The sequence below is a fragment of the Cyanistes caeruleus genome, chromosome 1 (assembly GCF_971803275.1).
Source record: "Cyanistes caeruleus chromosome 1, bCyaCae1.hap1.1, whole genome shotgun sequence".
Taxonomy (NCBI): domain Eukaryota; kingdom Metazoa; phylum Chordata; class Aves; order Passeriformes; family Paridae; genus Cyanistes; species Cyanistes caeruleus.
Window position 1 is genome coordinate 98,188,291 of NC_141701.1, and position 16,726 is coordinate 98,205,016.

Consider the following 16,726-nt stretch of genomic DNA (forward strand, 5'->3'; position numbering starts at 1 on the left):
ATGTTTTAAAATATAGAATGGCATTATTTGTACAGCAAACCAAAAATCACTAGATGTGTTCATAAATCATCTTCATGAAAATCCTTCTATACTCTCTCATGCCTGCCAACCAAGCTATTTTATTTACTTAACCAGCTTTTCAAAAACAAATATTTCAAAAAAAACAGACTGCTGTTTTAAAAGGGTGAAGTTCATCCAAGAAATATGCATTCTCATTCACCCGGGAGTGCAACACTGGGCACAAATTTTCACTGCAAGTTAGTGGAACTGTAGGAACAGAAGGTTGCAGACATTTTCTATCTCTTCTTTTAACTAACAGTTTTGGCACTCACTAAATCCTGGAGACAGTGACACAACTAAATCTACTGAGAATACTTTCCTAAAACAAAATGGTATCTCCATCTACATAATAGTTGGTGATTTTATTACAATATTTAGAACAGGCAGAATTCTAGCCTATCACATTTTGAACTCTAAGATACATTACTGCATACTACTAAGAACAAATCCCCACTGTATTTGGCAGGATAGCATTCTCATTCTTGGTTAACATGTATTTATACAGTGGATATACAAAAATAAATGTTATAGTACAAGCCATTAACAAAGAACTAAGTCAAACCCAGTTCCAAACACACAATAATTTCCCTGAAGCAAGAAAACTTATTAACTTCTTCCTGTGGATAAAGGTAGCAACTTGATTTGGGACGCAACAAAGAGGCTAATGGAAAGTCACTTCTTACTGGATCAGCAAGATCTATGTCTTTTGAAAACAATATACAACCAGCTATATTTAAGGACATTAGTACCAACATTAACACTAATTTTGTCTACCTGACCTCACCATATCTTCTGAAAACAGAAAGCATTGGAGTCTTGAACTGGACTTCCAAAAATGTAAGGTTCCTCCATAATCATTAGATTCTTTGAAAAAGTAAATCCTTTATTAAATTAATTTTGGTTCCTACTGTCCCTTTTGTCCTTTCAAAACAATATTTGCTTACAAGATAACAATACTTCTGAAAGAGAATGCTACATTCAAGTTTTCCCATGAACTTAGTCTTTGAGGACCCCAGCACCAAGCCTCCAGGCTACTTCATCAGAGCTTTGTCACCATGACTGCCACACTAACTCTGAAGCTCTCGTCATGTTCTTAGCTGAAAGCATATTTGCCAGCACACCCAGTGTCAAATTACTTTTCTTACTAATCTAAGTGAACAACATCTGGAAAACGAATGAAAAGGGATTGTTAAACTGGTTCCCTCCCATCCAAATTGCAAAAGAAAACAAGTCAGAGAAATTCCCAACATATTTTTGCCCCTGCTCTATAACCTCAGCATTTAGGTATTTTAGCATTGATCCGAGACTCGCCTGCAGGGCAAGATGTGACCTTTTGAATTTAAGTCCATTAGTAAAAAAAGCAAGAAGCTTTGTTCATGTAACACTGAGGTTTACAGCAGTGTTAAAGTTCCAAGCTGTCCATAAATTCCCATCATATTGTTGCAACAATACAAAATTCATATACAAACAGCCCCACAATCCCTCCTCATAAAAATAAGTAATTTTTGAATGCATCTTTCATTCATAAATCTATAAAAATAAAGCATACTTGAATAAAAATGCGTGTGTCCAAACTACAAGAAATAACCAAATACAGTTCAAACCACTTGGTTACATACTGAAGCAAATAAAACACTATAGTTACCATTTTTTTTTTAATAGTATTCAGGGACCTTATGAGCAGAATCAGAAAGTAATGCTACAGATGATGATGCTATTGTGTCAATAGAGAATGAACTTCTTAAGGTTAAAAACCTTAAGGTAAAAAACCATTTACTCCAGACAGACTTTTCACAGCTAAAAAAATGGCAATGAGGGGAGGAGAATAAAACCATCCTATTTCAGCATGGCATGTCTACAATAACAGCAAGAGTGGGTTTCCCTTGCCACAACTGGATGTGTGAAGTCCTAAGGAAAAGAGGACAGTTGAGTCAGGCAAATTTTTTGTTCTTCTGCCCACTGTTCTCCCCTCAGCTGCCATGGACAGTTGCCATGTCCCCTTCTGCACTAGCAAAGGCTTAACCTGGAAAGAAGTCCAGGACCAAGCCTTTCACAAGAACCTCCTACATTAAGGGAAGAACCAGAAGGCATAGGACATTCTCATCTTTCCCTTCCCAGCATAAACACCCTGAAACAAGAAAGTGACCTCACTTTGTGTTGTCTAGCCTTGGAGGCACAAGCCTTTACTACATCACAGAGCAGCACTGAAGTTAGCAACAGCAGAGATTGCACAAAAAGGCTACTGTGTGCAAATGACCCAGAGCTTGGCAATCCACTTTTAGAGCCACCTCTGCTGTAAGTTCAGCCACAGGCCTTCTTGGGAAATAATGTAGTCCAAATCTGACCTGATTCCTTTGCGCTATCTTTTGTCCTTTCTTCCAGCGAAGAATGGGCTTCAGAGCAGTTAGTTCCTTGTCCTCTTTTCCTCCTTCTATCACATGTTCTCCAAGGCTGTACGAAGCTTCAAATACAATTGGAGAGATGACGTCCTTGACCCTTTTCTGTACAAGAAGACAAACAGATATTTCACCTATGCATATAGCCAAGCAAGTTTCTATCTACAACAATTATTCATTCAATCAAACTAGATAATTTAATTAAATATGCAATTAAACCAGATTCAACACTGCAGACCAGTTTCTCTACTTCCTTTATCTTTCTCCAGATCAAGCAGGAATAAGCATATTACAATGAAAAAGTCAGAAGTTTTAAAAAAAAATTTAAAGTTATTCTTTTGGGACCTATTCTTCAATACACAGAAGCAGTGGAATATTTTTCCCACCTATAAATCAAGTGGTTTTCAATAAAAATATTTTCTTAAAAAAGAAAAAAATAAAATAGAAAGCAATTAAATTATTCCTGCAGAAGCAAAGAGCAAATAATCTGAATCTCTGGGGTTTCAAAATCCTAGACTTTGACTGAGATCACCTCTAGTGAGCTCCACTCATTAAAAGAACAGAAAATTCCATCTTCCCGTGTTGTTTTGCAATATCAGCGAAATGAATGGATGAGCAAAGTTACTAATGTGGCTATAAAATAGGATTACAGATATGAACGGGCAAGAAAATTCATCTTCCAGTTTGTTTCTCAAAGCAAAATTTACAGTTTCCTCCATCCTCAGCACAGCAACACTTTCAGTTTATAAAAGAAGAAAGTTTTTCAGTTTATTTGCTTATTGTAGGCTTCATACCAGATGTATAGAATGGTGCCATATTATTTGGTTGATGGGACAAAAGTATTGCCTTCTCTGGTTGCTGGAGCCCAAGCCACAAAATTCATACCATTTGTCACAACATGCAATGTCTAAATCCAGATTATGGTGCCAGGACAAAGTGCTCATTGTGCTCTGTTCAGTTCTGACTTCCAAAATCCAATTTACCAGAAAACCTAAGTGCAAATACTCTACCTTTTCATAGGCAAACATTCCTCTTAAATTTTAGTTACTTAAAAACATAGCATTAATTCAGCACAGATGAAACTGAGGCAATAAATAAATCCCATAAGTAAGCACATCAAACCTTCAAATAGGCCAACTCTCAATTTTGCCTTGCACTGGTTAGTGGGTTTCTCTGAACACAGCTCACCAACCACAAGAAGCAATTGAGATGCAATGCCACTAAAATTACATCTTCCAGATGTGGGAAACCTGGGTACTAACTGGCTTTCAGACCACCCTGTTTGATCTGCTTCAAGACAACCATACCTCTCCAATATGTTGACTGTCCACAGATCTCTGAAGTCAAAGATTAGTGGCTAACCAAACTCCCAAATCATGGGTTAGTTGGATGAATAATAGCAAATATCAGACTGGATGACATCTGCCCTCCTGCACCTTCAGCCAACCCTTAAATTCCCTACCCTAATATGAATATCTGCCAGTACTCTGAAGTTTAGACTGTACATTGCTTGGAGCGATTTGTGCTTTCTTGGTAAAGAACACTGATCAACAACAGACATAGCAGTGGTGGTAGCTTGATGTCTTCACTGTCCTATAAAAAGGACTTTGGATGATCTGCAGCACTTTTAATCCTCTCAGCAGAAGAGACACTCGTGCCTGCAGCCTTTTACTCAGTCCTATCCCCAGGATTGGAACTGTACCATACTGAGACTACTAAATAACAACATTACAACTCACAAAGATAGCTTTGCTCTCAGAGAAAATCAAGTGTATTAACTTAAGTGAGGATTGTTATCAGGCTATGTGAAGACTTTGTATAGAAGAAGAAACAAGACCATAAAAGAGCATGCCATACAGCAACAGTCAAACACAAAGCAGCAGGCAAATTGCCACCTAATCCAACTGTATGCATCCAGCTATATAAACACAGAACAATAAAAATGTACACAGTGGGTTAAATTAAAACCCACCTACCATTTTTGTAATTTTACTACTGCAGTATGTTAGGAATAAGTACTTAATCAGTTCTATGCGTCTTAATATGGTCTTGCAGGGTTCAGATCAGTGCTCTTTAAAGTCAAAAGGTAAGTTTCCTATTGAGTTTAATGAATATTGACGTGAACCTTTATTGTTTACTGGTGTTCTGCTTGATTTTAGTGGTGAAATTCTGATTTCTCCATCACCACAGCCCTGGGAAATACATTTCACATACCCATTTATCTTTAAGTAAGGATAAAATTATGAATGCTGCCCAGTTATTAATTTTTCTACATGTTCAGTCCCTTCTGCTCACAATCCCTCAAAAACGAAGGCAACAGTCTGTGGCATTTGTCTTCAGTAAGACAGAGACAAGACAGTTCTGTCTCACAGGTGCACCACAGACTGTCTGGGATGTGAACACATAAAATGAATAATTAATATTTGGCCAAGCACAATCTGGAAAAGTATTATTTTGGGCTATTAATATGATCAATTTCTTTCTCTTTCAGTCTACCCAAATGTGTTGCTTCCTGTGTTGAATCATATATTGATGACACAGCCTGCAGATTGCTTTTAAGTATTCCTGATTTCTAAGAGGAAGCCAAAAGATTCGATGAGAATAAGGTTTGAGACAGACTGAAAAATCCTTCAAGTCAAGGAAACTGTACATTTTTTATATAAGTTGCATGATCCTAATGAACTGGATTTGTCAAGTGATATGATTTCCATGAGCAGATTTTACATGTAATCATCATTTAACACCACAAGGCTGCTATGCTAGGGAAGTGGTGTAGGCTAAAGACATTTCTGAGTCCTGAAAAAACTAAACTGGAAAATCATAGCATATGAACAGCACAATTTGAGTAACTGAAAAAAAAAGCTTGAAGGTTACTACAATGAGTGTAATATACAAGGAGTTCAAATTATGAACAGAAACTACTATGCAATTAGGATTCAATGAGTAACAGTCAGTTAATTTAAGCAATAAATACTTAATCTGTACAGACTGGAGTCACTGAATTGGTGCAAGTTTTCACTGTGCCTGAACTGGAAAGCTTACCCTAGCCAACGTGATAACAAATGCTTGCTATCTCCTCTCACAGAACAATCATCTCAAAGAAATTTTTGAATGTTGTGGCAGCAGCTGTACATGGCCACATATTCCTTCCTTTTTTTTTTTTTTTCTGGCTTAGCAGAAGAGAAAAAAGCAAGAAAGCAAAGTCTCTGCCAGATTTGTGACTGTATTTCTGTTTGACTTCAGTACCAAAAAGTCCTAAAAAATCTGAAAAGTAACCAAAGAGCAATGATCAAATGTCACATCTGTGATTCTGAATATAATTTGCAGTTTAAGATGGAGTGTGATAATTGTAAGAAATAATTTTTGTCACTTTTCATAGGCACGGCCTCGGGCACATCATGACAACACACAAATACAGAGTCCAACATCCTAAAGGCACACTCCCTTGGCAGGCAGCCACTGCCTTCTACAACCTTAACTTTAGGCTACCAAGAGCCCACACACATCAGGAATTCAAGTAAATTTGGCTGGAACAAGACAGAGTTTTAGTCAAGGGATAAGATTTATTCTATTCATGATGCAAAGTGGTTGCCAGACTGGATATCATTTCAGCTTTCTTTTGGCTCAGTGCCGCAGTACACTCAGGGGACTGTACACGAGCTCTGTAAATCATCACATTTAATCCCCTTTCTTCAACAAGGTGAAAGTCTCCAGCAAGGACTCTAGAGAGTGCCAAATTCCATTTTTAATTATGGCCGAAGGGCTGAGAAATAAATTGAGATGTAAATAATGCCCACAATCTACAGCAGGAATAAAGGATGAAACATGGCCCTTTAAAGGAATGAATATGAACAAATTTTCAGCAGTATCATCTGACGAAATACACATAATCATCAAGATGACCTCAACAGTTGCTTGGTGCCATGTCTTTCTGGAGTTTCTCTTTTCCTTCTCTGTGGAGAAGTTCTCTGATCTGTCGGGCCTTTTTTCTACTCCCTCTGACTTGATCCTCAGGATTTTAACCCATGCATGAATTCCAGAGCTTTTACTGAATTCAGCACAGCTTTTCAGTACTTCTGAGAATTAAGTTCTATTTAGTTAAATGACAGAGAATGAATTCCAGAACCTGTTTTTTAAAACACTCAGCTTGAAACTTATAGTCTAAATGTATTTATTTCAGGTGTTAAATAATAAGCTCTAATAATAGACTAGGAATTTTTATAGGCTTAAATACACAGAACAAATTTGACAATCCAAATTTAACAGGCAACATATTAATGCTGCAAAATGTATGAAAGACATTGTGCTAATGCTAATCCAGCATACAACTTTAATCAGATCACGGGTCGCTACCACATAAATCCTCAACTCAATGTCAAGAGATAAATAGTTCCCTGATCAGAGATTTCAAATATTACTCAAATGTACACCAGGCTTCAGAAACAAAAGACACTACTGCCACAATCTATCAAATGAAATCACTGCTGTAGGTCTTAATAAACATACATTATAGCTTATGAATCAATAAGATAACAGTACTTGACTTTAAAATGAACTATCTTCTCCTGTTATCTCAGTCTCCCTCTCTAAACTGTGAGTCATCCAGGATGCAAAGTTTAAAAGCCATGGAATTCAATAAGAGTACTAATTAGACATATTGGCTTTTAACTTGAGGACAGATTTTCATTCATTTCAAATGAATCAATGTGTACATGTCTTTTTAGTACCTGAAAATGAATAAGGAACAACTTAACTTCCTTGCCCTGTTCCTTACTTAGTACTCCAAGTTTAGATACTTTGGTGTTAAGTCCTAGCACGAGCTAATACTTTTGGCCACCTGCTATGCCAAAGAGTAACAACCTTTGTCCTCACAAGAGCTTTCCTCTGTTCTCTGCTTACTTTGATAAAGATATTCTAGGACTTGTAAAAAGTTATTTTGAGCTGGCATAAATTTAGAGTTTATGTGTCCCCACTGAAAAGGCATACATGACATATTCATGACAAAATCAGATAGAAAAGATCTAATTTCCATTACACACAAGTTGGGAATTTTTTAATACATATATTTTTTAAGATTTTAAGATGTGTCTGTAGTTTAGAGGGGAAAAAACCCAGCTGCAAACTCTTTCCAAATAAAGAGACACAACTAGAAGTTTATTTGATTGGTAAAAGCCCATTTACAAAGTTACAAGTGAAATTTTTGTCAAATTAATAATATATGAAGGCAATCAGGGCCTGATGTTTCAATCATTTCACTGTTTTAAGATCTTGTGACAGCCACAGTTCAAAAAGTAGTTGAACAGCCTTTGTTGCTAAACTTCAACTATTACTTAGACTTACTAAGACTTCTGAAGAATCTCAGAAAAGTTTATAACAGGAGAAAAAAAAAAGAAAAGCAAAGTATTTGCAGGGTGTCACATGCCCTAATGTTATTTAGGGTTAGTGTTTGAAAGTACAGGAGTACTTTCATTATCTTCTTCCTAAATGCTTTACTCCAGGACGCAACTGTTTCCATTAGGTCAGCAACTCCTCTTGGCACACACACTGAAAAGTAAAAAGATGTCTTGGGAAAGAAAAAAGCAAATCTTAAATCTAATTAAATAAACACCAGGCGCCTGGGAGCCTGTATGCATTGAGAGAACACCCTGAGACACTGGGTGTCAAAACCCAAGCTGAGAACAGTCTCACTGTGAATCAAAGTGCTCACTGCTCTTGTGCATCTGGATTCCCGGAATCAGCTGGCTAGTGATAAAGGTATTACTGATGTAGGCATGGGAGAAATTGCAATCAATGGTGCAAATATCCCATGTCAAAGGTTACAAAGGCTTAGCAATCATATACCATGGATAATTCTCCCAAGGTAATCAGTAAGTAAAGCTACTTCCTGCCATCCAAATTCGATATTATGTATTAGTGATCTCAGGTCTTGATTTTCCAGCTCTGCACTAAAATGCATTATGGCAGTACAGTTTCATGTTCTTTTTACATATTTGAATGTCAGCTTTTTTACTAGACCTACTGTTTTCAGTTATGTTTTTATTACCCACTCCCTTTCTCTCTTTTATAGTTCACTTTCAGTCTTTCATTGGGGTCTTTTAGATGAATACTACAGAAAATTCTTTGACTATTTAAAATCATGTTACTCCCCTTTGCAGAAAACAGACAAAATGGGTTAAAATGCCCAGCTTTTTCCTTGTACCAGGCAAAGCAAACTGATCTGCAATACATGACAAGACACCTGCAATACTGATAAAACAAAAATACAAATCCTTAGAAAGCTCAGGAGCTGATGGGTATTTATGAAATGAAGATGTGAACTTAATTGAGCAAAGAGAACCCAAGAAGGAGGAATAGGGGTAATAGGGTTTTATTTATTTTGTTCTCTTTCTGAAAATATAAACTGCTTCAGCAGGGAATAGTATACAGAATAGAGATAATAATATATCCAGAATCTTCCTTTATGTATGTAACTTATCATATGTTTTGGGTTTTTTTCCACTGGAGTTTCCACATTTCATATTCCGCTGATACAATGTTTTATCAAAACAAAGCTTTAAAGAGATTTCCTTTAATGGTGTCTTAAACTGCACTGAGTGCATAAGAAAAGATAGTTCAGCTACCTGTTTCCTTTTATACAGCATTTCCCTCCAACCCTGATCGAGAAGTCAAACACAGGGGTGCTGTGTATGAAGCTGTTAGAGAAGGAGCTTAAGATCCTTGGCCCCTGAGTCATCTTATATGGTAACAGGTCTGCTAAAAGACCAACACATGAATGGACCTAGAAAAGTGTTGTTAACTTTATGGTTAATTTCAGCATTCATATACTGTATTTTCTTGTTCACTGTCTTGCTTTCTTCCTATATACATCTGGATAAAGCTAGCTGTGTGTATGTGTCATCCAACCAACTTCCAGTGCAAAATCTCCCACACAAGCCAAGGACTGGGCTGATGACTGACTCTCCCAGTCCCCTCCTGAGGCCATATCCCACAGGGATGGTCAGGAACCTTTCTTGATGGTCCTATGCCCCTTTTGCTGTGTGTGGTATTTCAGATTGAAGGTATAACACAGCTTAGCAGCTGATGACTGCTGTTTGACACTGAACGGCAATGTGGCCCCCAGTCTTTGCCTGAGTTCTATCTGATTCTTCACAGCCATGAGTAAACCCCTGACCTACTCTGTAAGAGAAAGCAGACATCCTTCCTTCATTCCCGTCTTCTCATGATGGTTTCTCTTCTTTCTCTTGAAAAAAGTATGGCAGAAGCACCTGGGCACATTTCAAGAGCCAACAGCAAAGTAATCAATATGCTTCCCCCAGAATCTCTGTACTGGACAAAAGAGAAGGATGTGCTCTTTTCCTCAGTGTTTCCCACTGATCATTCCACAAAGTACCCGACTAAATGTCTGCTCCCTTTTGAAGGTGCCTGTCACTTTTCAGAGAAAATAACCATCTAAGACAGGTTTATGAATTGAGACAGGATTCCCCTTCATGCATATGAGTCTCTGGTGGTTTAAGAACGGTATTCCCACTAAATTTAGTGTTCCCACTGAATCACTCCATTGTGATGTGGCCACACCATGTACTGCTTGCTTACTCCCCTTTTTCTCTCCTCCCTCCTGCAGTGGGCTGGAGAGGTGAATCAGATGTCCGGAAGGGCTGAGATAAGAACAATTTACTGGAAACAGGTATGAAATAAGACAATGAACAGTAGCAGCAACAATACAAGCATGTACAAGATAGAGGTGAATGATTCACATGTTCACCATGAGGAAGACCCCCAACAACACCCAACCACTCCCTTTGCTACGTTATGTGACCAAGAAAAGGGACCTTTTCCCCATCACTGGAAAATTACATGAGCTGGTATAGAATAACCTCCAAGTTCCAGCCATGCCCCTTGTGGCACTGCCAAAATTAACACTCTTGGCTGGTACCAGGATAGGGTCCTGGGACACATTTTCTCTCACACTGTCTTAAAGCATACCTGTGTCACATCCAGCAGGTCACCTTACTATCAGTAGGTCAAACATCTATGGATGAGATTATCCTGCTACATTCTCTAGAACTGCAATGGATTTGTATGAAAAAATCATCAGTCTGTAACAACTGACAGATGTCCAGATGCCATTTTAGTTTGAACCTTGGTATCTCAAAAAGTCCAGGTGACTGAAAATCTGCTAGAAGAGTCAAGTGGCAGTGGACTGAAAGGCTGGATGGCTCTGAAACATCACAGTAGCAGTGGAAAATGTATTTTGATAGATACTTCATTTTAACCATTTTTTTCCCAAATTGAAGGCCTGACTATAGGCTGACTCTTTCAATGCTGTTGTTACAAAAAGCATTTAATCAATACAGCTTTATAAGAAACACATGTGTGAAACAAGGAAAAATTCTAGACCATTATTCATTAAGCCCAGTTTCCTTTAAAAATGTACAGGAAAAAATAGTAGCATTGTGTCAGGATTCAAAGTAAGCAGAATCATCCTGAGTAGAACAGGATAGCTAGACATGAAAAAAGGTTAACATCCATGTTTTTACTGACAGTTAATTCAGTAAAGTAGAAGTGCTAGAAATGGTCCTTGGAACTCTTCCAAAGAAAACAACATACTATCCAGCATGCCTTCCTGTCTGCATGCATCTGAAAGAGAGAGGCGAAGTACATGAGAAGAATGATGTTCCTATAGTTTCATTTACAAACTATTGAGATGAGAATAGACTATTTATGAAATCTAGAGATATTTACACACAAAAATATAAATCCTTCTCTGGTTAACCTGAGAATAGATAGAACACAATGGGAATCTGGGAGGAATGTTGTTGTAGTGGTTTGACCGGGCAGGATGCCAGGGTCCCACTAAAGGCACTCTATCACTTCCCTCCTCAGCAGGACAGGGGAGTGGTATGATAAAAGGTTCATGAGCTGAGATAAGGGCAAGGACATCAAATTATATCCAAGGATAAGGAGTCACCAATTGCCATCATGGGCAAAACAGACTGGACTTGAGGAAATGAACTGAATTTCCAACCAAAATCAGAGCAGGATAATGAGAAATAAAACAAATCTTAAAAACACATTTTCCCCATCCCTCCCTCCTTCCCAAGCTCCACCAGAGTGACACAGGGAGATGGGGGATGGGGGTTATGGTCAGTTCATTACAGGTTGTTTCCATTGCTGCTCAGGGAGAGAAGTCCTTCCCTTGCTCCAGCATGGGGTCCCTCCCACAGGAGACAGCTCTCCATGAACTACTGCAGCATGATTCCTTCCCACAGACTAGTTCTCCACGAAGTGCTCCAGGATGGGCTCCTTCCATGGGGTGCAGTCCTGCAAGAACAGGCTGCACCAGCATGGGTAGTCCATGGAGTCACAAGTCATGCCAAGAAATGTGCTTTTCTCTGTATGGTCTGTAGGTCCCTGCCACAAGCCTGCTGTACTACAGGCTTCCCACAGCATCAACAACCTTCTTTTAGGCATCTCCTGCTTCAGAATAGGTGTACTCCATGGGCTGCAGGGGGGTCTCTGCATCCATGTGGTCCTTCATGGGCTGCAGCTGCACAGGTGCTTCACCATGATCTTCACCAGGGGCTGCAAGGGAATCTCAGCTCCTAAAACACCTCTTACCCCTCCTTCTCCACTGAACTCGGTGTCTGCATAGGTGTTGCTCTCACAGTCTCACTTCTCCTCTCTGAGCACAATTACATCTGCTCAGTAACATTTTTTTTCTTCTTAAATATGTTACCATCATCTCTGATTGGCTTGGCCTTGGCCAGCAGCTGGTCTGTCTTTGAGCCAGTTGACATTAGCTCCGTTGGACATGGGGGAAGCTTCCAGTAGTTCCTCACAGAAGAACACCTGTAGTCCCTGCACTATCAAAACCTGGTCATGCAAACTCAATACAGTTGTAATAACATGACTCAAGTCTATTCTTGCACTATTAAACAGAGGAGGTAGTATTTATTAGTCTAATCTTCAAAACAGAATTTAAAATCAATCCAAGTAAAAGGAGTGTTATAATTGCCTGCTCTATCACATGAATTTAAAAATGTGAACAGAGCTCATCTGTGATATCAGCTTTTATGTTTAATATCAATTCATGTTTCATATCCTAGGTATCTACTAGAAGTCTTATGAAATCAGGACCCAAAAGTTGAGCTCTTTACTACCCTGTGCCATGGCTTCTGTACAGATATGAGCTGTGATATCTGAAGAGGGTGAGGGAACCATATTATTCTGGATGGAATATTTGTCTCTAAGGATGACAAATTCCCATTCACTATTTTGTAACACTCCACCTAATAGGAATTAATATTATTAACCAAGAAATATTGAGAAGAAGAATTAAAGGAAACTTATCCATTGCATAGCACATGCATTATGCATGGTGACAGTGGCATTTTTCTAGCCTCTAGTCCTCCTGTTCCACACATACCTACATATCAGTATGCTAACAATCACCTCAGTAACACCCTGTCTCCATGTTGTCTTTCCATCACTTTTCTCCTCTTCTTCCATTCTCCTCTGATCATCCAGACACCATTTTGCTAACACTCTCCCGTCTTCAGACTTTGAGCCTCTGCTCATGACTTACACAAAACCAAAAGGAAAACTGGGAAAGAATCTGTATATATATATATATATATATATATGTCTATATATGTATATATAATATGTATATATATATGTATATATTATAACTGTTATGAAGTATATCAGTACTTCATAAACCTTATGTTCATTTTAGTCCATTTACAGCTGAAATCAGAAATGAATAGAAAACTTGCCATTTCTTTCAACAATGATAAAGCTTTTCCCCTTGTTTCATAGATCATTCAAGAAGAGGCAGGAGCCTCCTGCTTAGAAGCCACATCAGCAAATACAGCTGGCCAGCTCTCAGATGGCTGGGCTTGAGGATATTACACAGGGACAAAGGGAGACTGTTTATCCCCATGGATGAGAGCAGAATGAACAAGTGTTTCTCAGGGGAACCAAGGAAAACCAAAACTTTCCCTTAAGTTCAGTGGGCTTTAAAAACAAACAAGGCAAATATTTCCACAAATAAGTGGAAACCAGTTCCTCAGATCAAAGTTGAGTGCTCTACTCTGAAGCTGGAGATGCATTCACAGGAAATAGAAAAAATGACATTTTACAACAGCAATATTGCATGAACTACAATAAAGTTTTAACCTAATATGATTAGGTGCAGGTATTACCACTTTACACATCTCCTTTGATTATATCCTTTGAGTACTTCTGATTATTTCACACATTATCCAATGGGTCAGGTGTGTTTATCCTAACAGCAGTACTTTCTCAAATCCCCATCTCTCTGTTCCACAACATGTAAAATTTTGCTAGCAACACAAATTTGTGGCCTGCATGGAAGACTTCTCTAGATGGTACTCAGTGATTCTAAATGGATAAACAGAATATGCTGTGATTTGGGATAAGAGAAGAAATTTCAGCAAAGCTGGGAAAGGGGAAAATTAGCTTCTTCCCAACCACAGGTCCTGACAGCTAAATACACACAAATCCTTGGGGAAAGGTCTGAAAGAGTTTCTAACCAGTGGGAGTCATAACGAGAAGGTATCAGAAGAAGTGAGGGGTAGGGGAATGATGGGGGCAGGGGGCATTGGGGATTTGTTTATTGTTTTATAATTCAGTTTTCAGGAAGATATAATATAACAAAAAGTCATTAAAATACATGTTTATCTGCACTAGTATTCTCTTGCATTGTAGAGGTGTAAAATGATCTTGATCTGTCCAAATTGCTCTCCTTGGGCCTTTGGGTGTTTCAGAAATAACCATTTCTTTTCTCCTGATTATCATCATTTGCATGGTACCCTGAGCACAATATAGACATTTTGTGAGGGGCTGTGATACAAAATTACCTCCTCTGTATACAGCAACCCATTATAAACCAAGAGACAATCATGTGGAAAAAGGCACCTTCTCAGGTCTAAGGCATAATATGACTGGAACCAGTTGCATCATGCTAAAAACATATGGCCATGGCAGAACCAGCTCCAAAGGGAAAAGGGCCCTTTGCTGCCCTCCAGTTTGAGTGTACGTAGTGTAGCAACACTGCCCCTGGATAACTAGGTTTTCAAAGGCTGAGGGCTCAGCAGCACTAGGATTAGAAACAATTTCTGTAACAGCATCAACCACAATAACTATGCTCACCCTAGCTATCAAACTAGGTCAAAACTGATGTTGTTTCATTTTCAGGAGTTAAGTCTTTCCTTAATTTTCCTACTGAAGGAACTTTGGAACATATTTTTCCAGGGTCTGTTCATTTCCAAAATGGCTGGAATGCAGTGCTGAAGAGCAGATCAGAAAACAGTTAAGTGTATGGGAGGAAAAGTATCAGACAGTGCAAGGAGCAACTGCAGAGAGCTGCAAGTGTATCAGAAGCATGGTACTCAGAACCTGGGAAAGACAAAGTGAAGGGGAGATGGAGGAGACAAGGATATCAAGGCTACAGGCCAGGATGATAGAGTTTTGTCTCTACAAGCAGCACATACCAAATCCTGAAAATCACCACCAGCAACCTCTAAATGCTTTGTCATACTTAAGAAAAATAGCTGCGTAGGGAGCTTCAGTAGTAGACAGTCTTTCATAAAAGAGTCACAGATCAGAAGTGTGTATTAGACAGATTCCCTGCACAGCCTACTCAAGCATCAACTGAGCTCTGCTGAAGCTTGAACCAGGAGTGTGTTTTATTCACCGAACTGTGCTGTGAGAGTAATGAATACAAACTGACACTAACAAGTTGCAATATTTTTAACTTTATCTCAATTCCTGTATTATTTGCTCAAAAATTGTATCTTCACTCCCAGACACAAACAAAATTCTGCCATTTTTATCCCACTGTCTGTGGGATTTTGTCATATCTCTTTGCTTTGGTACTGTTTCAAAACTCATGTTCAGAGAAACTGATATTGCTTTCCTATAATTTGTCTCTATCAACAGAAGACTCCTAGAAACAGACATTGTGGTACTAATGATATTTTAAATTCTCTCCTCTTAAAAATAAATTATCCTAAGAGGCAGTAATGGACTGTATCATTAAGTCTACCTTTTTGTATGTCCCAGACATTACAATTCATTTGTTAATCTCCCACCACATGAAATAATTTGTTTAGCTACAGTTTATTTTCCAGGAACACATGTAGCTAGGTCATACAATAATCCCTCTTGAATTTAAAAGGCCCTGGGTTTGGCTTCTTTAAATGTATATGACATCACATTTCAGTCACAGGTTTCTGTTCCACCTTTCTCTGCTGGATTACAAATAGCTACTTAGGTGCCTCTTGGCCTTCATTAAAATAAAAACACTGTGATTAGTTCAGATTTCTAAGTGAGGCCTTCCCTTGAACACGTGAAAAGGTTTTATACTTTTTTACAACATCATCTAAACAGGAAGCATCTCATCAGTGAACGCACAATTCTACACCCAGACAAAGCAAAAACCTTTGCAGAAGAAGACACGCTCCAAGGCACATTCTCTCTGTATGTGTACCGAAAAAGCTCGTTGCTCTTTTGCCAACCACCATGCTGAGAAGTCATGCTCAATTATTGGTCTGCTATGATCCTGAAATCTTTCCCAAGGTCCATGCTTTGCAGAGGATAAGCCTGTCTTAGGGTGATTTATCATGATATTGTATCCCATAATCATCTGTGCCCAAAAATTGTTACTGTATCCTTAAGACCCTGCATCCATGGACCTTGTACCTGTGTGTGTGGAGGCTGCTTGTGCACAGGTGTTTGTGTGGTATTTATGCCAGTGACTACTTAATCTTTGCTTAGGCAAAGGTTTCTCTTTCTTTTTAGATTTGTTTTTCCTTGGCTCAGAGAAGCTGCAGTAGCAATCTTTGTGCTTTCTTGAGGATGAATTCCACAGCTGCCCATCGGAACAAAAAATGGGGGATTGCTCTGGCAGAAGTGGAGCAGGGCGGACCCACTCCGACTCAAGCTGTTAAATGGAGTGGCTCCAGCCCAGCTGCTTCACCTGCCACACCCCAGGTGTTGTGCCTGTGTTGTGCCTTGCAGTAGGGAGGAGGTCAATGCTGGATAAATCCTCAGGTCTTCATCTGCTGCTGGAACTGCTCCGTGAAGCTCCTGCCTTCCCAAGACAAAGCTGGTGCAATCTTGTATCCCATATTGGCAATCCCATTTCTCTTTGTTCCAATGGGTTGGTGAGGTCTTAACAGTTTGATATCTAGCAGTTATTTACTATTTTTTCCCCTCCCTATTGGCATTCTGTTTGTTAATAA

At 38.8% G+C, this 16,726-nt stretch overlaps 1 protein-coding gene across 3 annotated transcripts in view; it reads right to left on the minus strand.

The window, feature by feature from the left end:
- The window catches only part of ITGA9 (integrin subunit alpha 9), a 218,944-nt gene that overhangs the window by 107,014 nt on the left and 95,204 nt on the right, over positions 1-16,726 (minus strand). For all 3 annotated transcript variants that reach the window (XM_086844215.1, XM_086844226.1, XM_086844237.1), the window contains one exon: positions 2,406-2,561. In XM_086844215.1, the coding sequence (XP_086700341.1) occupies positions 2,406-2,561 (156 nt within the window). The remainder of the gene's footprint in view (positions 1-2,405; positions 2,562-16,726) is intronic.